The following is a 27,028-nucleotide window of genomic DNA, read 5'->3' as shown; positions in this document are numbered from 1 at the left end:
CGGCGGTTGTCTGCTCTCTGTGTCCATTTGCTGTGTGTTCTTCTGTGTCCGCTTGCATTCTTGGCAGCACCGGGAATCTGTGTCTCTTTTCGTTGCATCATCTTGCTATGTCAGCTCTCTGTGTGTACGGCGCCATTCCTGGGTGGGCTGCACTTTTTTCACACGGGACAGCTCTCCTTACACGGCGCACTCCTTGGACGTGGGGCTCCCCTACACGGGGGACACCCCTACACAGGGGACACCCCAGCATCACATGGCACTCCTTGCGCACAGTAACACTGTGTGTGGGCCAGCTCACCACACAGGCCAGGAGGCTCTGGGTTTGAACTTGTGACCTCCTATATGGTAGTAGGCAGATAAGTTGCTCTATCAGTTGAGCCATATCCGCTTCCCCAAACCTTTTTAATCTCTGGTTTAATAGAAGACAGTTGGACTCTAGCACATAGCCACTTCTGCATTCAGTCTGCTGTGATAGCACTCATCATGTAGGTTCTGCAAAACATTTGGGAACCACTGTTTTTTTTTTTTCACTGTTCTTGAAGAAGCAAAAATTTGCGTTACAGACCCAATAAAAAATCACTTTGTCCCATTCTACCCTTTTGGGAGTAAATCCTCCTAAGGATATTTTCATCATTATTCATTTTCGTTGTTCTATACCTCTAAAGGCCTGTGATCCATCCACAAATTAGTGGAGTCAAGTCCAAGTCATCTGTGACATTTTACTCTTTCCTGCCTAATGAAGCAAAATTAATTTAGTACTTATTTCCTCTATTTTTCTTAATAATTTCCCCCCCTTTATTGATAGACTGTAAAGGCGTATATATTTTTTGAGCTGGGGAGGGGGACTAAAACCACAATTGGAGCTTATTCTTTATATCCTGGAAGACTCAGTAAAGGGAAGAAAAACCGCACTATTACATGGAGTCTGGACTCCTTCAAAATGCAAAACCATGGATAATGAAGACCAGTTCCTGGAGACCTGCCTAGAATGTTCAACAATTATTATCTCTAGAAAATATCAACACTTCAAGTGATTTATCTCTGCCTTGAAAACACAGGAGCCTAAAATTACTCTCTTGGGGGTCTTTACCTCTTCTGCATCAGAAATACCATTTTTGCTTTCCTTTTCTCTTCTCTTTCCTTTCTCCTTTTCTCTCTTCTTTCTTGACTCTCTCCTTCTATTCCACCAATACCAACTCATTTGATTATAACAAAGAGTGACATATCTCTGTGTTCACTAAGAACCAAATCTTTGTGTTTCTCAAAATATCATTAGGATTTCTCCATTCTCACTGCCACCACCCAGGTCTGCCACTCCATCAAGATAGCCATTTGTTGGGCTTTTGGCTTGAAGCTCATTTTTCTTTCATCTATTCCGTGTACCAGTACCCAATTAATTTTTCCCAGATAATTATCATGATATTCCTTTGCTAAAAAAACTTCAGAAATGTCTTAATTTTTACCATGGTACAAATCTGCTTTATCTGTACTCTTTTACTGCTTTCCCATGAGCCCTTAATCTGAAATATTCTAAAATAGTTTGGCGTTTCCTCACAATCCTGTGAATAATGCAGGCTGTGAATTTCTTGCCTCTGTTCTTTCCTTCATGATAGTTGATTAACCTGGGATAACCTGTTTTTCTATCTGAATCCAGTGGATTCTTCAAAAGCCATTTCAAACCAATTTCTGTAAATGGTTTTCGCCTGACTAATTTATCTTTGTTGATTTCCCTCTCCTCTGAAATACAGTATTTGAAGTCTGTTCCACATAGTTTAACATGAAATTACATACCATTGTTGTTTATTTTGTTTCTATTAATTTTTTCTCTCCAAATAGACGGTAAGTTTCTTGAGAATTGGTTTAGAATTTCATTAGGGAAAAGACCAGACTCCTTGAGGTGGGAAACAGACCAGTGGTTTTTCCAGAATTATCTTTGTGCTAGTTAAGTTTGGTTGGTTTTATGTCTGGGCAGGAGTTTTAAGTCTGATTAAATAATATCTAGCATGATATTATTTTCAAGGATAGTTACGTATTTATTGTGAATTTTCCAAACTTTATATTATAGCTATTTCTGCATTTGAAGTTCAGCCAATTTCTACTGAAGTCCAAGAAGGAGGAGTTGCTAGATTTGCATGTAAGATTTCTTCAAACCCTCCTGCACTCATAACATGGGAATTAAATCGGACAACGCTCCCTGTAGCTATGGACAGGTAAATACAGCTTTTGTTTCTGAAGGTGACACAAGTAGCATGAAGAATTTATCATGAGACTATGTAAAGGGGAAAACCCTTATGGACTTCATTTTCATTTAGGGTAGTAATAATCAATTTCTTAAGACATTTCAAACCTAAGCAAAGAATTAGATCATCAGTCTCTGGCACATGAGGTATGGTTCCTGGTGTTTTGGGTTGAATCTGCAATCAAGATGCCTATCTTTCTGCTTTGTTCTTTTCCTCAACTCTTCCAACCATGGGACCACATGGATACCTGAATTGCAGGCCTTGGTTTTAGGAAATGAAATTATACATTCATAATTTGAAACAATAGCAGTGCTGGTGTAAGGGTCTTCCATGTACACCCTGGTAGCTGTCCATTCCTGTCTCTACCTTCTGCTTCCCAATCCTCCCTCCATTACACACAGATAAACACACGCACACACACACCCATGCATACATGCATGTACAGAGGCTCTGAGAGTGGTTGGCGAACAGGGATCAACAACTTCAAAAAGTTTGATTCCTGTCCTAATGACAGGAATTTCTAAGTAGGCATAAATTTACTGAAAATGAACATTTACTGAAATCGAGCACTCAGATGGAAGAAGCTATTCAAGGAAGTGCTTTTATTTTTTAAGTTATGTCTAGGAACGTCTTGAAGAATGTGTGGATATTCAAAGAAGCAATAGGGAATTTGAAACAATCCTAAACTCTGGGCCATCAGGTTAAATCTAAGCTAGAGTGTCAAATGAGAGTCGTCATGTAAGATAAACTAAACTATGTACTGCAGGTTTTCTTTTCTTTTAGAAAGCTAGAGTGACAAAAGAAATTATAGAATCAAGCAGATATTTAAAAAGCATTGCAACTATGCTTTAAAAAGACAAACATGTTACTACCTTTCATAGTATATATTTTAAAGTAAAATATATAATCTACAAGGAGTTTAATTATCTTTTTTTCGTAACAGGATAACTGCCCTACCATCAGGGATATTACAGATCCAGGATGTTGGCCAAAGCGATGCTGGGAATTATCGCTGTGTTGCTGCAACTGAAGCCCACAGGCGTAAAAGTATGGAGGCCTCTCTAACTGTGCTTCCAGGTATCACCCCAAAGTTGGTTTTTCAGTTTTTATGGCTTTTCTATCCCCTACCTACATTTTTTTACTCCCAGGCCATAATGATGTGCCATAAAATAATATTTTAATTTCATTTAAATTATTGTAACTTAATTGAAAAATGGTCATTTTTATCTATTAAGCAACTGTCTTGTCACAGGCTAACTTGTTATGGCAACATCTCTAAGAAAGATTCAATAATTGTTTTATAAATATTTCTATTTGATTTTAGAAATATGAAATACAGAGGAATACAGAAAAAGAGATTAATAGTTCTCCATTTCTATCAGAATTGTCCACTGTCAATAAAGATATATTTGTTTGCACCTTGGTATTTTTTTGTTTGTTGTTTTAATAAAAATCATTATTTGTCTTTGTAAAACAATGCATTTGATCCTTATAAAGAATTTTTAAACAATGTAAAAGGTTCAAAGATAAAAGTTTAAAAATGTCCTCAATCCCAACACCCAGAAAGTGTCATAACATTAAGTTAACATATTTTACCATGCATGAATACAGCTTGAAGGAAAACTAGCTAGAGAGATGAATATAAAGAAGCCCATACTTTTATTCAGATGGATTGTATATTGATACTAGTTTTTATTTTAAAATATATTTAAATTTACTTAATATAATGGAAGAAAAACTGAACTAAAGACATTGGTAAACTTCACATGAATGTCTCTTCTTTACCAGAGACATTGAGACATTACTTCCTAAAAGATCCTTTAAAGTTAGCAAAATGACATTTTGCAAACCATTGAGGCTGAAGTTATACATAAGTTTGAATGCTATATTTTAATTTTAGTTAATATCTCTTAGCTTCCTGGTATGAAAGATAAAGACAGAAGTACTCTCACATTTCTTCCCTTCTTCTCCACTGCTGAACAAATTCTTAACAAGATCAGTGAAAGTTTATTAAATAAAGATTTGACCCACAGTCAAAAGAGAATGATATGTTACGAGTAGATGTTTTAACGCATTTCATTTATTATATCTTGTTTGTAATTTCATTTTTATATTCTGTCCTTCTCCCCCCTCATCCCCTGCCCCCCCCCAAAAAAGCTAAGGTGTCTGAATTGTTCCACACACCAACCATTATAGCAGGTCCACAGAATATAACAACGTCTCTTCATCAGACTGTTGTATTGGAATGCATGGCCACAGGAAATCCCAAACCAATAATTTCTTGGAGCTGTTTTGGTAAGGCTTCTCATGGGGGGGAAATCTTTTCCTTAAATTTTGTACATTCTAGTGAAACTTATATTTATTTTATATACAAAACACTTTTGGCAATAAAGTTACTTTTAACTTTTTGACATTTTGATTTGTAGAGACAGGGTTTTAGTATGGAGAATTTTATATGATGATATTACTTGGATAGTGGTCTTTTGACCTAATTTGAGATATGTTACATTGTTTTAATGAAATATTCTCTCTGAAATAGATCACAAGTCCATTGATGTCTTTAATACTCGAGTACTTGGAAATGGCAATCTCATGATATCTGATGTCAAGCTGCAACACGCTGGAGTATATGTTTGTCGGGCCACTACCCCAGGCACACGCAACTTTACAGTAGCCATGGCAACTTTAACTGTATTAGGTATGTTTTCTTTCATTCTGCAATCAGGAGAACCTTAAATTTTAGTGTTTGCTGTTTTCTTTTATTTATAGCTTATTTCTACCTTTCTTGAATTTTGTAGCATTGATATATTTTAATCCAAGGATGATTTTTTGGAGAAAATTTAAGTGCTATTTTAAAATATAACTATAGAATCATTCTGAAGTCACCATTTTCTTTGCCTGCCTATCATTATATTCTTTCCTATCTACTTTTTACCCATTCATAAGTCCATATACCCATTTACCAATCTAAATTTTTATCTATTGATTGTCTATATACATTCACAAATGGCTCCATATTGGAATTAGTTGAACAGGATTGTGGGTGTACATGTTTTAAGTTTGTTTATATAGATGGTCTCAATAAAGAAAGCCTGGTAGAAATAGACATTTAACTGAGCAGTGCAGAGGAAAAAGTATTTAGAATAGATGTATGTGTGGATTTTAGACAGGAAATTCAGAATTTCAGTGATCTTCATGTATGGAACTTGTGTCTTTTGCTGTACTCTTCCTTGACTCTTTATATAGTTCCTGTTGGGACCACAGAAATATTTTCTTTTTTCTTTAAAAAATAGCTCCTCCTTCATTTGTTGAATGGCCAGAAAATTTAACGAGGCCTAGAGCTGGCACTGCTCGATTTGTATGCCAAGCCGAAGGAATCCCCTCACCCAAAATGTCATGGTTAAAAAATGGAAGGAAGATACATTCAAATGGTAGAATTAAAATGTACAACAGGTAGGCTGTGTCACTTTACTACTATTTTAGATGAGATATAATGGTTTAGTAATTTTTATGTGTAAGGTTGCAGTAATATCAAAACCTAACTTACTTGGTCTCTAAAACTAAACTAAAATAAATTTTAAAATAAGTTGAATTAACTTTAAATTTATAATGTCAGCATGCTATAGATCCTTTTCTATTTTTCCATGGATTATGAAGTGGTAGACAATAATGAAATGAATGTTGGACAGTCCCCAGACCTGGGTTCTAGTCCTGGTAAGCAACTATCTAAATTACTACAAGGCAGCATATTAACTCTTTGGGGTGTCAGTTCCTTCTTCCATAAAAGGAAGAAATGGAAAGAAATAGTTTATTCTCTAAGAATTCCTCCATGGGTCAGCAATAATTTTAAGAACTCATTTTTATTAGTATAAATATGAATCTTTTCATAAACATTCTCCTTCCTATTGGACAAAACTTTAAAAGTTTTTGTTTATCTTAATTTTATGTATAAAATGTCATACTATATACAGAATAATATATAGTAATAACTTTTTAAAAAGAGACTTAGTTACCTAAAACAAACACTAGGATATCATAAATAACTTACTTAGGTAGACTAAGAAAATAAATGAGTGCTTTTAAGTAATAAAGAATTTTTTCAGGTAGAGCTGATTTCACAGGATTTTTTTTGTGCTCAGTGATTTTTGTCATTTAAAATGAGTGCTTTAGCAGTAGCTACACTTTATTTTTCTATCATTCTCAAAATGTTTCATGGTAATAAATTTTTTTCTTTCTTCAGCAAATTGGTAATTAATCAGATTATTCCTGAAGATGATGCTATTTATCAGTGCATGGCTGAGAATAGCCAAGGATCTATTTTGTCTAGAGCCAGACTGACTGTAGTTATGTCAGAAGACAGACCCAGTGCTCCTTATAATGTGCATGCGGAAACCATGTCAAGTTCGGCCATCCTTTTAGCTTGGGAGAGGCCACTTTATAATTCAGACAAAGTCATCGCTTATTCTGTGCACTACATGAAAGCCGAAGGTAAGCAATTTGAAAGCTTATTTTTAAGTGCTACTTGCTATCAAGGGTTTGTTTTTTGGTATGAAATGATGTCTTACATGATCCACAAAATTCTTCTCAAATTCTGTGATATTTATATCTTTAATAAAGTATTTCATTTATCACCTGTGTATAGTTTTTAAACTTTGCAATGTTGATACTTTGTCTTTGTAATTATAGTTCAAGATTTTTCTGTGTTTAGAAATAAGTACCAGCTAATACAAAGCATTCTCCATGCTAAAAATTACATAGTGTGTGCTTATAAATTTAATTCCAACCAATACATAAATTTCTTAACTAACAAAAACCAATTTAAGTGCACAGTTACATAGGACTGGCATTGTAACTATTTAATAAAGTAATATCTTAAAATATAGTCACTACAACATTTTCTATTTTAAGTGGGAAAGTAAACATTAACAAATTCATGATATATTTGATTTTGTATATTTTGAATATTAGTTCTGAAATCATATAGAACTGTCTGAAAATTGAATGGGACGCACTTTATCTGATATCTCATATTATTTAAAAGTGATACTCAAATGCCTTTAAAATTTCATTCAGAATTAATAATTCCATTTTTGGAATCCCATTTTATCCTTGTATTTTACTTTAGGGAAAAAGCTTAGAGGGAAAAGTAAAGCTATTTATAAGTTCTAGAAATTTTTCTATTGATTTTTCATAGAAGCGATGGTAGAGGTTTATAAATTTTAGTTCTGTGCCCAAACAGCCTTGCTTTTATGCAATATACATTCAAAGCAGATTCAAACACCTCAAGAATGGTGATATAATAAAATTGTAGAAACAGGTGGTTTGTTGTTTTGTTTTTGGTACTTGGAAGTAGTGTTATAAAAAGGAATATTTTGGATTTAAATCAGGGTCATGGTAGCAAGAAGAATGAGAGTCTGATAACTGAGCATGTTGGAGTATGTTAATTCCCTTTTTAGTGATTTAAGAAGGTAAAAGGAATGCTGGTTTTGGTGGAGACCACTCTTGTTCCCTATTATGGTTGTTTCATTAGAGACTCCACATGCGGTTCAGTGGTCTATTCAGGGACAGAGCAAGCCTTTTTAATTCAAACTCAAGGACCTTGTTTTGTAGGTCAGAATCTTACTATGCAGCCCTAATTAACAAGCCATTAGACAATCTGTTGTGAAATGCTTGTAATCTTGTCTAATTAAAATGCTATCAAGTTAATTCAGAAATGTGGGAAAACTTAATAGTGGAATTTGCCTTCTGTTTTGTTTATAAATCCAATCGTAGGAGGAAAGGGCTCCATCCTTACAGAGTTCTGAAGTTGATGTGAATTTACTGTGAACTGTTAGCAAAGCACAGAGGCTGCCATGCTCTTATTCCACTTTACAGTTTCATTCTCTAGGAATTAAATCCCGCAAAGACAAATCCCTTCTATACCTTGCCATGCATATTTTATTAAGAATTGCTGAGAATTTTTATTTCCTCCTGAAAAAAAAATCAAAACACTCATTGTACAACAAAGTGCTTTGAAGTACACTCTATGCCTCTTAGTTCTTTTGCTTTCAGTATAAATAAGACAACAACTTGTATCATTCAAATTTAATAGAATCTCTAGGGGCAAAATGAAATTTTTTGCAGGACAACTTTTGGTTTGCTTTACTTTTATAGAAGGTAGTGCCATTACATTTCCTACTGTCTCTCCATTTATGTTTAAAAGAGAAAAAGAAATCTTTAGTTTAAGCAAGTAAAATTTACCAATGTAAATTACAGGATTTTATTATGTTAAGCTCTGTTGTATGACTACTGTATTTTGTCTCTGCTGTGTGTTTTGACTAAAAGCTAAATGACGTTTGGAGAAGATTAATTATTTTCAGATTAATTTATTCAAGAAAATGCATACTAATTACTTGCAGTAAGACGTTCGTTTAAAAAAAATAAGCACCTTCCTGTTTGCATCTTTTTTTTTTTTTTTTAAAGATTTATTTATTTTATTTAATTTCCCCCCCCTCCCCTGGTTGTCTGTTCTTGGTGTCTGTTTGCTGCGTCTTGTTTCTCTGTCCGCTTCTGTTGTCGTCAGCGGCACAGGAAGTGTGGGCGGCGCCATTCCTGGGCAGGCTGCTCTTTCTTTTCACGCTGGGCAGCTTTCCTCACGGGCGCACTCCTTGCACGTGGGGCTTCCCCACGCGGGGGACACCCTTGTGTGGCAAGGCACTCCTTGCGCGCATCAGCGCTGCGCATGGCCAGCTCCACATGGGTCAAGGAGGCCCAGGGTTTGAACCGCGGACCTCCCATATGGTAGACGGACGCCCTAACCACTGGGCCAAAGTCCGTTTCCCTGTTTGCATCTTTTAAAGGTCACAAAGGTGAACATTAAACCCAAGACTAGTGATCACAGTGAAGGAAAGTGGTTTTGTTAATTTTATTTTGGATATTCATAATTTTTAAACACCCATTCTTTAATCTAGGTTTAAATAATGAAGAGTATCAAGTAGTCATTGGAAATGATACAACTCATTATATTATTGATGATTTAGAACCTGCCAGCAATTACACTTTCTACATTGTTGCATATATGCCAATGGGAGCCAGCCAGATGTCTGACCATGTGACACAGAATACTCTAGAGGATGGTAAGAAAACATTCTAGATCATTTAAGCTAAACATTCATTTGTTTAATCAATATCAATGAATAAATGTGTTTTAAATTAGAAAATATCCCCTTTTGGGTTAAAGAACAGGTGTGCTAAATAGCAGGCTAATTTGGTATTTCAGATCTCCCTCTTTCTTTTTGACAGTGACATGATAAGGATAAAAGGAGATAAAGAGCCCTTTTATTTATAATTTATAATATAAATTTTAATAAAATTCTTATATTGTGATTATATCTAATCAAAGGTTTCGATTTAAATGGTAAAAGCATTGCAAATTTTTTTACTGAATAGAACAAAATGAGATTCTTTAGGCATGAATAAAATGTAATGACAGTTATATGTTGAATGTATATAATGCTTTTCTTTCCAGCGGTATTGAACTTCTGACACTAGGAGTTTTTGAAGATTGGTACCTATCAATTTAAAAAAATTCTTAGAAAATTGTATAGCTGTTAGTTTTATAATGGTGGGACAATTCTATTTGTTAAGATAGTCCTGGAAAACTGATTCTCCTCCTCAGACTCTACTTACCAAATTGTAAAAGAAAAGATCTCTTTCCAGAATTTCTAGAAGGCCCATATTTGTACTAAGCAGCATCAGAGGACAATTATTTAACATTTGCCTACTTATACTATTCTTTGTTTACAAACATTCTCTCATTCTTAGGAAACAGTACAGCCTTACTTTTTAAAAACATTTTTATACAAATGATTTCCAAGTCTTTTTCTCTGTTCATTTGGCCCGGGTCTCTTACTTATATCTCCATTATGCCAATTATTTTGATGTTTATGAATTCAAAGTTTGACTAAATGAAAAACGAATCAGTTATCTGGATGCTAAATTTTCTCTCTGTTTTCATTTAAGAGTCTTTTCCATGTTAGAGTGAGTCACAGTATACATCCATTTATTTTATTACATTTAACACCCTCCGACATGCATGTCTAAGGCAAAACATGGACCAGTATATATATGTTTATTTGCTGTGTGAGGTGTGTTTCTCTTCTGTATGTTTGGAGAAAATGAATCTGAGCATAACAGGCTACTTGTAAATGCTTAAAATTTTCACTTGAGTTATGATGTTGAGGTTTTCTGTCCTCTAAACCTATAAATCTTTCCTTACTCTGAAGTTTTTCTATTTAATGACATTTTCATTTTGTTTTCTGGATAATTTTTAGATCCTTTGTTGCTGTTTTTCAAATTTCTGCACAAGTCTCTCCCCTTATCCCAATCTCATGCTTCCTCAAACTGAGATGCGTCCATCTCCTAGAGTGAGAACAGTGTACTACAGATACAGCTAAAGTTGTGGAGGGCTTGCCACCTGCCTATTACAAACACCTTATCTGCATCTTCTCATTTAATCCTTATATGGCCCTATGATAGAGGAATATTATTATATAAGAGGCAGTGTTGTAGCTCTCTCTAGTCTTTCTAGGTTTGGTCTTTCACTTTTTAGCTGTGTGACCTTGAACAAGTTATTTAACTTCTTTGTTCTTCAGTTTCCTATAAAATGGAAATGATTGTACTTCCCTCATTGTATTTTCCTGAGGATTAAAAAGTTCAAACAATAAAGGATTCAGAAGTACTTAATAAATTGATATTTCCTTTTCTACTTATTCACAAATATTAATTGATTACCTTCTATGTATAACTCAATATTTAGTTGTTTACAATATTTAGTAAACAAAACAAACAAAATATTTGTGATGTTTACATGTAGTGAGGTAAGGGAGAAAAACAGAACAAGATAAGCAAATTATGTAATAGATTAGGTAGTGATAAGTGCTGAGAGAAGGGGCAAAAATCAGGGGAGGGGTATGAAATATTGAGGTGAGGTGGTTGAGATTTTAGACAGTCCTTTGAGAAGGGCTCACTAAGCAGGTAACATTTGTATGAAGAATTGAAAGAATGAAAATGAGGATGCTGGCTAGACAGATGTCTGGGAAAGTGCATTCTGGATAGAGGGTAGGGAAATTGCAAAGGTCCTGAAGCAGAAGCACAATTGCAGAGGGAACAAGGGGAAAGTAGTAGGAGATGAGGCACAAAAGTAATGTGGAGCTGACTCTATAGGTAGATAGGCTTTGTTTGAAGCCACCCTGAAAATTCTTTTGAGTGAGATGAGAGCCATTTTGAGCAAGAGTGACAAGATCTGAATTGTGTTTTAACAGGTTAACATTAGATGATAGGAAAAAGGGAAGAAGCAGGGAAACCTGTTAAGAGGGTATTGCAATAAATGGCATGGACTAAGGAGGTAGCAATGGAAGTTATAGAGCCACAAGATTGAATGTGGAGTGTGAAAAGAAAAGGAGTCAAAATGACACCAAGGGTTTTGGCTTGAGTCAAAGATGGTTTTTTTTTTTTTTAATATTTCAATTCCTTTTTTTTTTTTTTTAAGATTTATTTATTTATTTCTCACCCCTTCCCCCCCAACCCCCACCCCCACCCCGCTTGTCTGTTCTCTGTGGCTATTTGCTGTGTCGTCATCTTTGTCCGCTTCTGTTGTTGTCAGCGGCACAGGAATCTGTGTTTCTTTTGTTGTGTCATCTTGTTGTGTCAGCTCTCTGTGTGAGCGGCGCCATTCTTAGGCAGGCTGAACTTTCTTTCGCGCTGGGCGGCTCTCCTTATGGGGCGCACTTCTTGCGCATGGGGCTCCTCTACGCGGGGGACACCCCTGCGTGGCACAGCACTCCTTGCGCGCATCAGCACTGCGCGTGGGCCAGCTCCACACAGGTCAAGGAGGTCCGGGGTATGAACCGCGGACCTCCCATGTGGTAGACGGACCCCCTAACCACTGGGCCAAGTCCGCTTCCCCTCAAAGATGGTATTGACAATTACTGTAATAGGGAAGTCCATAAAAGCAACTGTTATTATCCCCATTTTGCGTATGAAGAAACCAAGACATGTAAGTTAAGGAATTTGGACAAGATCACACAAAGTAGTAAGTGTTGAACAAGGGTTCAAACCCAAATCCTACTTCTCAATGTTAGAATGCCTCCAGTATATATATATATTTTTTGGGGGAGTTGGGGTGGGGTTGGAGGTAGGTTCTGGGCACTCAGCAACTGAGCTACACTGGCTTCCCTATCCTACTATACCTTGACTTATTTTTCTAGATTGTTAGTTTTATTCAAAATATTTGGATGAAAAACATTGTTTTAATATTAAACACCATATATTATCATTTGCAATACAGGCTTCTCTTACACTTCAAATAAAAACTTGCCAGGTTATATCTCTGGTCTCCTAGGCTACCCTGCCCTTCATGCTTCAAAGCCCTTTGGTAGGATCATTTGAAAAGCAGTCTTGTATTCTGTATGGGTTTTAAGTATTCTCATATTCCTTCCATCTAAACTAAAAAAAACAAACAAACACAACAATGAACACCTTGCTTTGTTTGACTCCCTATACTTGGTCCTCCCTCATTATTTTTCCTTCTCTTTTCTGGTTTGTACTCTACTTGCCTAGGATTAAAAGTATCTCTTCTTTATTATGTTATGTATTGCTATTAAGATAATTTAATAAATACTGGTGAGCTAAGTAGGAATTTTGATTCTAAATATTTATAAACAACCTCTTTTCCAGTTCCCCTGAGACCTCCTGAAATTAGTTTGACAAGTAAAAGCCCCACAGATATTCTCATCAACTGGCTGCCAATCCCAGCTAAATATAGGCGGGGCCAAGTGGTGCTATATCGCCTGTCCTTCCGTCTGAGTACTGAGAATTCCATCCAAGTTCTAGAACTCCCGGGGACCACGCATGAGTACCTTTTGGAGGGCCTGAAACCTGATAGCGTCTACCTGGTCCGGATTACTGCTGCCACCAGAGTGGGGCTGGGAGAGTCATCAGTGTGGACTTCACACAGGACACCCAAAGCTACCAGTGTAAAAGGTAGTCCGAGTATTTAATGTAATACTGTTAAGTAAAATTTTTCTTCTCTAAGCTGTATTTATATTTCTAAGTTTGTTTTTTAAATAAAAATATACCATAGTTCATGTACTTAATTAAAGTTAAAAAAAGAAACAAAACTTTTAGTTAGTAACTCTTTTTTGTAGAGTTTCTTGGTGTGTAAAACTTTGGGATACAGTTATTTGCTTAACATAGTCCTTGTGGACTTATCCCTTAGTTAGGTCCAAATCAAACTGAATTACTAACAGTTACGTATTAATAAAGGCCTAATTAATAACCTTACAATATATTTTTTAAATCATCAGTTTAATGAAAATACCATAAGATTGGGAAGTCCTAGATTCTTTTCTCTCACTAATGTGGAATACTACATCACTGCTCATTGCTTTATTATTTGTTGATTGGTTAGTAATAATGCCTGTCCTCCCAATCACAGAGGGACAATAGGTGGTCAAATTTAGAAATTACTTACTACCTCTTTGAAGAAAATTTATATATCCAGATAAAGGTTTTAATTTTGCACTTATTTATACAACCCAGTCTTTTAGGTAGTATTTTGTATTTTTTAATTGTATCTTAATGTTTAACATCATTGTAGAATTTTGAAAGTTAAGCTGATACATGATTGTTTGAATTAATCTCTTTTTGCAATTGTTGGCTTAAGACAGAGATCTACACTATTCTGTGTTTCCATATGAATTATGGAACTTTTATACATATATATTTGCTTTTGAATTTATCTAGCTCCTAAATCTCCAGAGTTACATTTGGAGCCTCTGAACTGTACCACCATTTCTGTGAAGTGGCAGCAAGATGCTGAGGACACAGCAACCATTCGGGGTTACAAGCTGTACTATAAAGAAGAAGGGCAGCAGGAGAATGGACCCATTTTCTTAGATGCAAATGACCTTCTCTATACTCTCAGTGGTTTAGGTGAGTGAGCCTCTACTGTGCTTTTCATCTTTTCCTTCATTTCTGATGATTGGGAAAAAGGTTACTGGATGTAAGGCAGGAGAATTGACTTGATGATAGAAAGAAAAGGAGTGACTTTATTATATCACTACATATATTCAACTGCTAAAAGTCAGTGATAGGTGTTTGTTGTGAGTGGATTAGAAAATGTCAGATAATTGTGGTATCTTTCCATCATTCCCCCAGCTCTGGGCATTTGCTTTTCCTTCTAGTGTTTACCCCTGATAGAGTGAGACCCTGGTCAAATTACCTTTAAGGTGCCCTGAGTATTGTGGGTGGATGATGGGAAAACAGATGTGGAATAAGGATATCACTGAATGATCATATAATACTCAGTAATTAAGTTTAACTTACAAATTGCCTAAGGATACTAAATAGAAGTAGTGTTTTACATGTGTAAAGTATTATATGTAAATTATGTATAAAATAATGCCCTTACATATGACTCATGTAACTAAATATTTACTTTACCCAGCTCTAACCCAGGAACACTACAGGAAAAAACCCTCAGTCTTTGTGTTTGTGTTCATCAGAATTTTGAAAGACACTGTTTTATTCTGTATCCTTCTTCCTGTCTTTACAGAGTAAATAATTTTATGATCAGAACATATTTAATAGAAAGTATATCTAAAATGAATACATGAGCAAATATGTACTCATCACGGTATAAAAAATGCATACTTACAATGCACAAGATAGGAAATTATTTTGTTATAGTTAAAATACCATGTCTATTAAAATAATTCCTGACTATGGAATTAGACCGAAGTGGTTGGATGAAGTGATTGCAGTTCAGGATAAAGGAGGACTCTGTTACAGTTATAGGTGCTTTCTTAAGAAAGTTAAACAGCAGGTTCTGTACCCTGGAGTTGCCCAGTTAAGCCTGAATGGCTGACTGGCAAGTTAGTAGTCATGTGGATTCAAAAGTGACTAGACACCTTTAAGGTGCTTTTTAATCTTGAATTCCTTAGTCTGTATGTTCCTTTTCTAGAAAGTCAGTGCTGGGGTCTTAACCAAACTTATAGCAAGTTAATGCACTTAACCCACTAAGCAGACAAGTATTTAGAGCTCTCACCCCTTTCCTTCTTACTCTTGGATACTGGGAGAGCAATATGTTTTGTTAACTGGACAGCTGACCATCTGTGACCATTTCTAGCAGTAGCATCTGGCAGTAGCTGCCTGTTTAACAGAGAGTGATGTGTCTAGAGGGCAGCAGGTTAAGGGAATCCTATCTGTGGCTTCCTGGTGAACACTTGCTTCCACTGAGCGTTTGAACATTAAAGATACCCTAACTGGAATGAGATTTACTAAATGGACTTGGAAATGAAATTTAAATGCTTCTGTTTGTTGACTCAGTGTCAATTTGAGTAGCAAACTGATGACTCAAAATTTCATTTTCATACTGATTCCCTTTCTCATGCCCTAATAATATATCCTTTTGTTTCCACATCTGGTAATTGAGTTCCAGTAAGAAAGTATGGTACTAAGACATTCTCCTTGGTGATAACACAGTTATTTATTTCTGCAAGAAAGAAACAGATGAATTTATAAAGTTCAACTCATTTAACAAACATTGAGTATATTTCTAAGTAAGACATTATAATACTAGGTAAATAGATGTACCAGAAGGGTTACATCAAAAAATATTTGAATGACTTATCCAATTTTCGTCCACACTTCCCATTAACTAAATTTAATGGTACTTAATAATGAACGCTATTTCAGAACATTTTACTTTAAAACCTCAAAGCGCAGTTCTCTGAGACATAGAATGGTTTATTTTTTAAAGAGACTAAAAAGATTCTTGTGTTTTTAAGAGTATAATATAAATATTGGCATAGCAGTGGAAATATTTTGATGTTGTTAGCTTGTTCAAGTTTGATGATTTTAAAATATACAGTTGATTTCAGTTGTAAGTGGTTTACTTCAGAGGGATTAGAAAGAAAGCATTAAGTTTGTGATTTAAAACCTCTTTGTGATTTGTTTTAAATTGTGATTTCAAGTCTGCTTCAAGTTTTTGCATCTTCGTAGTGATTATTTTCACTTAGATTTTTTCTTGGTACTTCCGATGTTTACCTTAGTTGTAATGTATTTTAAAAATTTGTTGGATTTATCACATAATAAATTGAAGCAAAATTAATGACATAGTAGTATCCTCTGATAAAAGGAAATTGTTTATTCCTCTTTTTTGTCTATTTCAGAAATTGGCTTTGAATTCTGATTTAAAGTTTATGATTGCAAAGGGGCTGTTTTCATAAGCTGACTGTCAGAAACTGTTCTGTATTGTTTTTAGATAATGGAATATAAAAGGGAAGATTATTTAGATGGTACTGTTGTTAATTTAGAATTTAGGACACAGATATTTATATAAATAGATTATCTCTAGCTTTTATTTCCCATGAAGAACTTGTGCTGTTTTATTGAATTTCATGTGATTAGTGAACATGAGATTTAGCCCCAATAATAAGATACAAAATACTTAAAAATCATTAGTAATGTTTGTGGTTATTTTCACACCTTCAAAACTCAGGGATTTTTTAAGAAAAAAAGTCTGAGTTCTCAGTGATGGAAATAGGAGTCAGAAGAAAGAGTTCCTAATTAATAATGTAATTTTGGAGTCCCTTAGCTTGTTTGTATGGAAGTACAGTAAAATTAAGTCAGATATCTGGGTATTGTCTTTTCCCATAATAGAATAAGGTTTGGCTGTATGATTACATATCTCAAGAAAGAAAATAGATACTACTGGTGAGCCAAATTGATATAATGGGAGGGAATTCTAACTTGTCCTTTATTTGAGGTAAGACAAGATTTTGTGGCATAAAAGAGGTGGCTTTATTGGAGAGGATGTGATTAAACACCACCAATCAAAATAATGATTTTGTTTTGAGGAGAAAATTTGAATCATTCAATTTATGAAATATAGAAATCATATTTTGAGGTATGCCGGAGTCTTTTCAGAGACTGTATTACCTCATCCCACTCATACAGGGAAGCCTTAGAAAACTCTCAGAGAATCTTTGGAAACATTCTACAGGTGAAAGTCCTTATAAAGAGGTTGTTTTGCAACTTTCTGTTTGCACCCCTTCATGTGGGGTCAAGTCACTTCACCTCCCTGAACCTCAATTCCCTGTGAAATGGGAATCATAAAAGTACTACATCCTGGGATTGAGTTGAGGATTAAATGTATTAGTACATGTGGAATCCTCAGAACAGTGCATTGGGACATAGTAGATGTTCAAAAACGGTTAGCTGTTTCTATTAATATGATTAAGGAGAGGAAGAAGTTAGACTGGTACTGAGAGCTCTGGGTGGATGGTTTGGTTTTTTTTCCCCTATGGGTGGTTTTATTTCCTCCCCAACATATTCCCTGAGAATAAGGGTGATTTTGCATAAGATAGGTGCTGTGACCAATTACTACCCTTTTTTTTTTTTTAGAAAAGTAGATTTACAAAAGATCATGCACAAAATATGGAGTTCCCATATATCTGCCCCCATTTTTAATATTTTGGATTAGTGTGATGAGAGAATATTGTTATGATGTGCTTATTAGTTATAGTCTATATAGTTTACGTTAGGGTTCACTGTGTTGTATAACCCTATGATTTTTTTTTGGTACTAGCAATATATATACCTAAAATTTGGATGGTACTTTTTAACTGTAGTAGGTTTTTCAGGAAGAAGAACAAATTTGAGGACATGGGAGATGTTGAGTTCGGTTTTGATTGTGTTGTATTAGGAAGATTGGTGTCCTAGGGGAGATGTCTGTCGCTGCTAAATATATGGGTTCAGTTTTCAGAATATATGAGGTGTGGTAGTTATTGGTGTATGCCTGGTAGTTAAGGCAACATACCATCCTGCTTCATGGGACCCACCATCTTTCTGGCTTAGCCATCTTGAAAGTAACTGGCAAAGACTTGAGAAGAAGAAACTCTTCTCAGCATTACTGTAAAACAGAGAAAATTGGGTCATTTTCAGGAAAGAGGGGTACATCCAACAAATCTCACTGACATTTGTCTTTCTATGTGAAACTTTGAACATTCTCATTTTCTACGTTTTAACTTTCAGTAGAGACTTAAAAAAAAACAAATCAAAACTCTCCTCAAAGACCTCTGCAAACTGAAATCCTGTCCATATAATATGATATGGTGGTCATATTTATATTGGTTCTTAATTTGGTGCAATTCTAAACATTTGTCAGTTTTTTTATTTGCTACAAAAAAGAAATTTTAAATAATAAAGAAACAAAGGGTATCAGGCAAATATATTATGTGAGAAATATATTTGGGAGATTCTAAACTGAATCTTGTAGCAAATTACGAAAGATGCTTTGTACTCTTCAATATCTGAAAATCTTTTTCTAACTTATTTTGTAGTCGAAGTACTATCATAATTTGCATTTCTGCCTCTTAAATTCAGAAAACTGTAAAAAGCATTAAAATAATACCCTGAAAGAAGAAATGACTTTTAATCTTGCACTATATATCATACTATATTGAATTATATTAATGGTATGCTATGGGATGTTATATACAATAATAATATTTCATATCTTAAGAAAATCAACATGGAGATAGGAAAGGTAGAAGTATTTGCTCATATTTTCATAAAGATTTTATTCATCTTTTAAAAAAATAGCATTCAGCTTTCTGGAAAAAAAAATGAAACCCAAAAAATAACTGGGAAAAGAATTTTGATATTTTTTCCTGGACCTTCATATTTCTTAGTGTTGAACAGTCAGTCATTGCCTTTCAGAATTCTCTAAAACATGGAAAGCTCTGTGAAAACATCTGTCTTGTTATAAAATGTAGTATAGGAACAAAAATGTTACACAGCTGCTCTTTTTTCTTTAAAGGATAAAGCAAAGTTGTGTTTTTTTTACAAAAACAAAATTGATTCATTTGTCTAAATCATCACTTTAGTAGGTTTGAAGTTGCTTTACTGCTTTCGCAGCTGTGCGTGCGGCAAGTTCTCTAGCAGGCGATGGTAGTGGGGAGAGGTGTTTATTTGCATCTGGTTTCTCATTGTAGAATGCCTGAAACGGCAATATCTAGTGGTTTCCTTGAAAAAGCAGCTCATCTGTAGAAGAGGAGCTTCTTTAGTACCTAAATTAGCCTGCTTTTATTCATGTGCATATATTTTTTTCCTTGTGAAGGAAAAAAAAAAGAGCAGAACATCCTCTCTCCTGAAACTATATAGCACAGATAACCCTTTGACCTTTGGCTCTGGGTAAAGATTTACAGTACTAGCAGAGCCTAACTTCACATGCCTGAAAGAAAACCTCCCTAAATAAAGTAAGGACCCTGTGGAGATGGAGAAAATAAGCAGAGTAAAGAATTTCCATGATTTCAACTGACTATAATTTTACCAGCCTGTGAAGTAAAATACCTATTGTGATATGTTTCCAGTTTGCACATCAGATGTCACTTAAGTTTGGAGTCTGATGTTAGGAAGTAGTTAGGTCAGGGGATACCTGGGCATCCTTCTCTTGTCCTGTCTCCATCACTCCTCTTAGCAAATATCCCCTCCTGCTTCCTCTTTCTAATTAAATTCCCATTTAAAATATCTGGATAGGTTTTTTTTTTTCCTTTAGGCAAAGCAAAACAGAAAACTTACGCCCAAAATGGGCAAATTGAAAAGTGGCTGAGAGTGGGAATCACCAATTGCTTATCTCTTAATTTGTTAAGAAATAAAATTTTTCTTCAGATATAAAATGTAAAAAGCACTTGAAAACATTAGTTGCATTATTTTCTCCAGAAAAAATTTTTTAACTTGATTTCAGATGGCATTTCAAATTTAAGATATTTGAAGACATTTTCATAATTTAATGATTCTCACATCTATTTAATAATTATTTAGCTAATAGCTTTATACTAAATCTTTAATTTGTTTACGTATCTGTCTTCTAAAATATTACAATATTTTCAATAGCACTTTGTATTTATATATTGAAATTTATTTATTAAAAATGATTTTACTGTTTTATTTTCTACTTCCTTTCTGTATTGCCAATAAAAACTTCATTAAAATGGTGACAAAAATAATGTTTCCTTAATCTTAGGAATATGCTTGCAGTTACTGATACAGTCATGATTGTTTTATAGGCCAGAACTTTGAAATGGTATTTTTATGAGTGAAAAAAAAGTTTCAGTGAACTTTTCATTTGCCTAATTGTAAGAATCTGTTAGCATGGCAAAATGTTTAAGACATGAATTATAAACATCTCTTTAGAGAAGGGAAAGAAAGCTCTTGTAGGAAATTAAATCAGTACTGTCCATTAATCACACTACCTGTCAACCCCAGGCTACTTTGGACATTGCTGGTGAATGTAAAAATCTTTAGATGTGTGAGGTCCTTAAAGATTTAAGTAAGGTAAAGGAAAAGAGGTTTGAAAATGCCAGCCATTAGCACATGAAAGAAACTTCAGGGTGGATAGGAAAAAAATGTTTTGTAGAGCAGTAATTGCTATTAATGATTTTTGTTTTGTTTTGTTTTAGTTTTAAACTTTGTTCCTAAAAATCTTAATGTAAATGAAATTTTAAGGTTTGTATTAATTACACACTCCATGGGGCAGAAGGGAGCTGCAAGACAGTCCATTACTGGAGGAAAATATTTTTTGTTGTTGTCTTTTAAAATATTTTTGAATGTTTGTTTTATAATGTACCTAATAGAACAGTCACACATGTATATGTTATAAATAAATCAAGGTATATGTATTTTGGGTATACATGCTAGAAAAATATTATTAACAGAAGATGTGATAAAAAAAATTTGGAGACCACTCTTCTAAAATATTGAACCAGGTATTTCTAAGTGGTCACCCACTTAAGAAGCTTTACAGTTTAGAAGAGGAGAGACATTAATCAAATCACCACATAAATTATAATTACTAACTCTAGTATAGTGCTTTGATGGACACTATAGGTTTGAGGGCCTCTGGGTCAGGACAGTTTCCCTGAGAAGCTGATTCTGAATTGATATCTGAAAGATAATAGGAATTAACTAGGTGAAGGACCCTAATGGAATGATGAAAGAATTAAAGAAATTATGCTATAAACTATCATCAGAGAATAATCAAAACAGGCGCATCTTCCTGTTTATCTGTTTTATCAATGAATTTATCAGTTAGTTTCGATAAGCTAAAATGATCTCTAATATAATCTTAGCATAGTTTATTTAAAGTTTATTTAAATTGTGCATATTTTTCTATTCCATTTTGAGATGTCTGAAGTCTTGCAAGACTTCACATTAGATCCCAGAAAATGTATGCTGCTATACATGGAGGGAGACCTTGAATTAGCCAAGATAGTTGACTCCTTTGACACTTAACCTTGATTTATCATAGAAACTAAAGCAGTTGCTTCAGCTAAATATTACATCTTCATCTTAGCTTTCTCAGAATGATAACTTAGGAAATCTGTGCAGACAATCGGTCATAAGTAGCTCATTTTGCCTGATCATCATAATTTATACATCTTCCCTGGCAGGTTATGTAAATATAACTAGAATTATTATTTCAAGTTTATATATCTACTCCTTCCTTCTAAGAAAGATTTGAGGTGACAAGACAGAAACACATAATTCAACAAAATAAAAAACAAATAGATTTGAGGTAATGTGCAGGCAGCCAGGCATATTATAAATCCCCTTTTTTTTCTTTTATCTCTAGAATAGCTGCCTATCAATTTACACTCCCACCATTAATATGAGTGCTTTAACTCCCCAAACCCTTACCAACACTGCATAATTTTTTTGAACTTCGGCCTCTCTCTATCTGAATGGGCAAATATGATGATTTTTGTGTGTTGTGTTTCTCTTTGTTGAATAGTTGTTTTCCCACCATTTACATATAATGACCTTTTATCTCAGAAGAAAAATCATGGCAGATGGGCCTGGATTCTGTCCCATAAAACTATGGGAACTACATTTAAAGCCTCTGAAGTTTTCAAGAAGTAGGCAGGCACTCTTTTAAGAGGCTCATTTTCCCACATACATTTCTATTCTGAGAAATCGGTGATTGTTGTAATATTAATTTTCTGTTGCATGTTGACTCATTCACACATTTGAGTGGTCCTGATTCTGGGTATACTCATTTCCCATGCTGTGTACCTGTTACAAATTAGAACTCCAGTGTGACTCATGGGGAAGTAGAAAAAAAGAAGAAAAAATCTGCATTTGTATTGTTTATATAAGAAATCTCAGATATTTCGAGAAATCTTACAAGAAGGCTAAGAACATATTGATATTGTTCCCTTTTTCTTACTGTCCTCACTATCAGGCATGAGATCAATGAAAACATTCATATAAATATAGAGAGATAAAATGTGCTACCCTGAAAATTAGTCTATTCTGGGTTAAGAAAGCTTTTGAAACTATAATAGTCTTCTTTACCAAGCAATCTAACAAATCCACACTCACAAATCAGTGAATTTAATTTTTATACTTCTTAATAAAAATATCTTACACTAAAGTCATAATCTAACCAACATAGTATTTTTGTCCAAAATGTTTACCCTAAATCTAATAATAAGAAACAATCAAATTAATTCAGATTATGGGACATTCTACAGAAAACTGGACAGGATTCTTTTAAAATGTCATCATCATGAAAGACAGTACAAGGAAAGGAATGAAATAAATTTTAATAATTTTAAAAAGAAGGAATGAGGGAAACGGATTTGGCTCAACTGATAGAGCGTCTGCCTACCACATGAGAGGTACAGGGTTCAAACCCAGGACCTCCTGACCCGTGTAGTGAGCTGGCCCACATGCAGTGCTGATGTGTGCAAGGAGTGCTATGCCATGCAGGGGTGTCCCACACGTAGGGGAACCCTACATGCAAGGAGGGTGCCTTGTAAGGAGACCCGCCCCATGTAAAAAAAGTGCAGCCTGCCCAGGAGTGGTGCCGCACACACGGAGAGCTGACGCAGCAAGATGACACAACAAAAAAAGAGAACAGATTCCAGTGCCACTGACAAAAATGCAAGTGGACACAGAAGAACACACAGTGAAAGGACACAGAAGAGCAGACAACCTGTGGGGGAGGGGAAGGGGAGAGAAATAAATAATCTTAAAAAAAAAAATAGGAGGGAATGGTTCTAGATTAAAGGAAACGTCAAAGTACAATGTATGATCCTCTTTTGGCTTCTAGATGGGGATAAAGCAGCTATAAAACATATCATTGGAACAATTTGGAAAATTTAAATATGGATTATATATTAGATAAAAATATTAGTGTTAAATTTATTGGGTACAATAATGAGTATTGCGGTTATGCAGGGTTTATTTGAGATTGAAGTGTGAAGTATTGTCATGATTCAACAAAAGAAAAAGTGTGTGTATGTATGTACACTTGCATACATATAAATGAGTGAACAAGAAATAAAGCAACTACATCAAAGTATTTTAAAAATAATTTTAAAAGGTTAAAAATACCCTTTATTGTATTTTAGTCTTTAATTAGAGAATGGTTTTACAACGATGATACATGGTTAAAATAACAGCATTTCTAAAATAATTGCTTATATAAAACAAGTCTCTGGAAATTTGGGGATATTTAAAATTTATATCAATCAGCTACTTTGTAATATAATTTTACCTAGTAAGAAATTAAGACACAGGAAATCAGTTTCTTAGTAAAAGTAGCCCTAGGTATTAAAATCCACTTGAAGAAACTAATTAATAACTATACCTGGGTGAATAATACAAAAATACTGTTAACCAGAAGTATTTCCTTAACTAAATTTTTTTAAAAAATTTCACCCATGAAATATTTATAATCTAACCTTTCTAATGCTGTATTTCAAACTGAGTGTAAGGAACTTCAAATCTTCTATTAAATATTTTCTTTATCTGGATATCCTTTTGACTTATTCTATAAACTCAAATTGTTTGAGATTCTCTATCATATGTCTTGAAAATCATTTTAAGATACACTGAGTGCCTTCCATTGATTGAAAAATCTTGTCTTTCAGAAAATACCTGAATGATTTAAGATTTACACAGAATGAGTAGACTGTCTATAAGCCATTTACCACATTAATGACCTGCACCTGCTTGTATCAAAGAATTCCCAGAATACTCTTATCTGCTCATCCTTAAATTTTAGAGTGATACATTCAGCAAAATTTGAATAAATTGTTATAACATCATGTTTCTTGTGAGTTTCAGAGTAGGCACAAATAACACATTCATGGTTTTACTACTATTACGGATGAAGCTGATATTTCACCAGCTTGCTTTTTCCTACTCGAGAAGAAATTTAAGATTAGTTTCAGGCTGTCTACCTGCATTTTTCCCATCTTGTAAGTGTGCTTTTAACTTCTGAGACTTGGGATGTGAACGGGTGGTCATCAAACCACAGATGGTTTTGCAATGAAACTGTGCACCTCCACCCAAGTCGCCATGGTTCAGGAGATGATAGATGGTATTTTCATGTTGCCTCATGAAAGGGTCAAAATGGCATGAAGAGCCCATGACAGTGAAACTGAGAAATGTTAGTCCTGGAAGGAAATTTATTTCATAGCTTCAGGGGAAGTTTGGATGTCATGAATAGGCTCTCTCTGTTAGTGTATAAAAATATTGTTTATAAGGTAATGATGTATGTGAGACAGTGTATGTGTGTTGGCAGACAAAGCAGTTACTTAAACAAATGCTAAGCCAAGTACAGGAGCATAAGTCAAGTATTCTACTTTGGATGTTTTTAGGGCAGGAAGTGCTCCTGATAGAAATATTAGCATAATCAAAGGGATTTATTTCATTTTCTTGTGTTAGGACTTGAAGTAAACTTCATTTGTAGATTTTGTAGCCTTTTATGAAAGGCTGCGCTATCCCTTTCCCCACCCCTCCCGGCAATTCTCACACACTTTTGGTGTTATATATTCTTTTCTTGTTATCAGCAATCACTTTGTTTTGTTCACTTTCAAATTATTCCATAACATCTATGTGGACACAGCCTTATTACTGTTCAGTTTAGCTGTCATACATTTGCAGACAGTTAAGCTGCTGTTATTTTGGGGTCTTTCTCTTCTTCCCACCCTGAAGGAAAATATCAGCCCTCAACATAATTCCATTAGCGCTGGTACAGTTGGGAAAGACTCAGAAACAGTGCTTCCTCACCTTACAAAATTGGCCCAGTGAGACTCTCAAATGAAAGCTTCCCATAAAATAACATAAAAGATCAAAATCTATGTTTGTGTGGGAGCCTCCAAATCACTTTCAGTTAATTTTTCAGTGTTTGGATGTAAGTCAGATTCACTCAAAGCAACTTCAAATAGAAATTTTTAATTCCAAATACTTCTTATCCAGAGAACCTAAAGTAGTGCATTTGTCCAAAAAAAAAAAAAAAAAAAAAAACTTTTAAAAGAAATCTTGAGAGCCTAATAGATTGTATAAAAATGAGATTATATGATCAAAAGAAGAAATAACATGATCAAAATATTTTAGTGAGCACAATAACACCGGGAAAGCCTAGGCTTCTGGATTTTACAAACAATTCCAGTCTTTTGGGGGAGGTTTTTAAAATAGAAATTGTCAATATGATGAACTGATTCTCAAAAGTCATGGATAAGGAACTTTCTTCTAAATTACCCTAAACTCATTAGGAGAGGAGATGTTTTTACTGGAAGTGAGAGGTGTTATTTGTCCTAAGGCCCTTCAGGGGGGCAGAACAAAAGGGACTGGGTCGTTTCAGATTTAGACAAATACTGTCAGCTTCCATAAAGAGCTGTTACAGAAATCATACGGAAAGTTGGGGGGAGTGAAGGACTGTCCACTCCATCTGCCATTCTATTTTATACTTAAATATTCCATTTTATCACAGAACAGATTTGTAATATTTTGGCATAGTAATCATTAAAAAAAAACTTTAAATTTGTTTGCAAAGTGAAAAAGGTTTGATTTCCAAAACCTTACAAAAATTCCATTTATAAACAAAAGGAGAGAGAATTTTAAATCTAAGCTTACAATGTACATTGTTAGCTAAAACGGCCACTTTTAAATCAGCATGCCCATTCACATAACAGATTAGCCACCATGAATTAACTTTTCCCCTTCTAACATATGATATAATACTGAGAATCCCTCTTAGAAGAAATCTGCTCCTGTAATTCCAGGAGGCTTTAAAGTGGAGAAACATTGTAGTCTTAACAACATTTGGAAAACTTGAAGGCTAAAAATTGTTCTAATATGATTTGTGTTTTCTTTACTGTTAGGTAGCATTTTAAAGAATGATATTTCATTTTGCTTTCTGTTTTCCCACCCATCCCCCTTAGCATTTTTCCTACTCCTCTGCTGCTGGATCTGACTTGGGCTGGCCCCAGATTCTATGTCAGAGGCCATGACCCAGGTGTCACTGCAGCCTGTACTACTGGCCTCTTCTCCGTATAATTATATGGGGGGTTATTGTGTTGAAGGGATGGGGTTGGAGCCAGTGCAGTCATCCTGGCTGGCCAGACAAGGAGCTCTGCAGTCAGACTGCAGGGGAACAATGGGCCTGAAAAGGCTCCCACAAAACGTTGTTGCACAAAAGAGTAAATTAAAAATGGACATTTGGCCAGACACTAGGTTTCATCCTTCAGACTTTTTCACCTCTCTAACTTATTCCTAGCATTTCCTACTTTTACCATCATCAGACCTCACATATGCTAATCCTTAAATCAGTTAGTTTTCAGGTTGTTACTTAACTTTACATAAATTTTCTATTTTATTTGACTATTTTTAATGCTTTGAAATTATCTTAATTTTGACACTTTGTTGCTAATATAAGCAAAACTTTTTCT

General features: G+C 34.6%; 1 protein-coding gene across 1 annotated transcript in view; it reads left to right on the top strand.

Moving 5' to 3' along the window:
• PRTG (protogenin) overlaps positions 1 to 27,028 on the top strand; it is a 115,213-nt gene that overhangs the window by 54,583 nt on the left and 33,602 nt on the right. Inside the window, exons 3-11 of the mRNA XM_004468337.5 lie at positions 2,066 to 2,210; positions 3,184 to 3,317; positions 4,398 to 4,535; positions 4,780 to 4,938; positions 5,534 to 5,693; positions 6,481 to 6,728; positions 9,191 to 9,355; positions 12,957 to 13,262; positions 14,025 to 14,213. Coding sequence (XP_004468394.2) covers positions 2,066 to 2,210; positions 3,184 to 3,317; positions 4,398 to 4,535; positions 4,780 to 4,938; positions 5,534 to 5,693; positions 6,481 to 6,728; positions 9,191 to 9,355; positions 12,957 to 13,262; positions 14,025 to 14,213 — 1,644 coding nt within the window. The remainder of the gene's footprint in view (positions 1 to 2,065; positions 2,211 to 3,183; positions 3,318 to 4,397; positions 4,536 to 4,779; positions 4,939 to 5,533; positions 5,694 to 6,480; positions 6,729 to 9,190; positions 9,356 to 12,956; positions 13,263 to 14,024; positions 14,214 to 27,028) is intronic.

This window comes from Dasypus novemcinctus, chromosome 3, assembly GCF_030445035.2.
Source record: "Dasypus novemcinctus isolate mDasNov1 chromosome 3, mDasNov1.1.hap2, whole genome shotgun sequence".
NCBI lineage: Eukaryota > Metazoa > Chordata > Mammalia > Cingulata > Dasypodidae > Dasypus > Dasypus novemcinctus.
The sequence above is the reverse complement of the archived record's forward strand: the minus strand, read 5'-3'. Positions and strand labels throughout refer to the sequence as shown.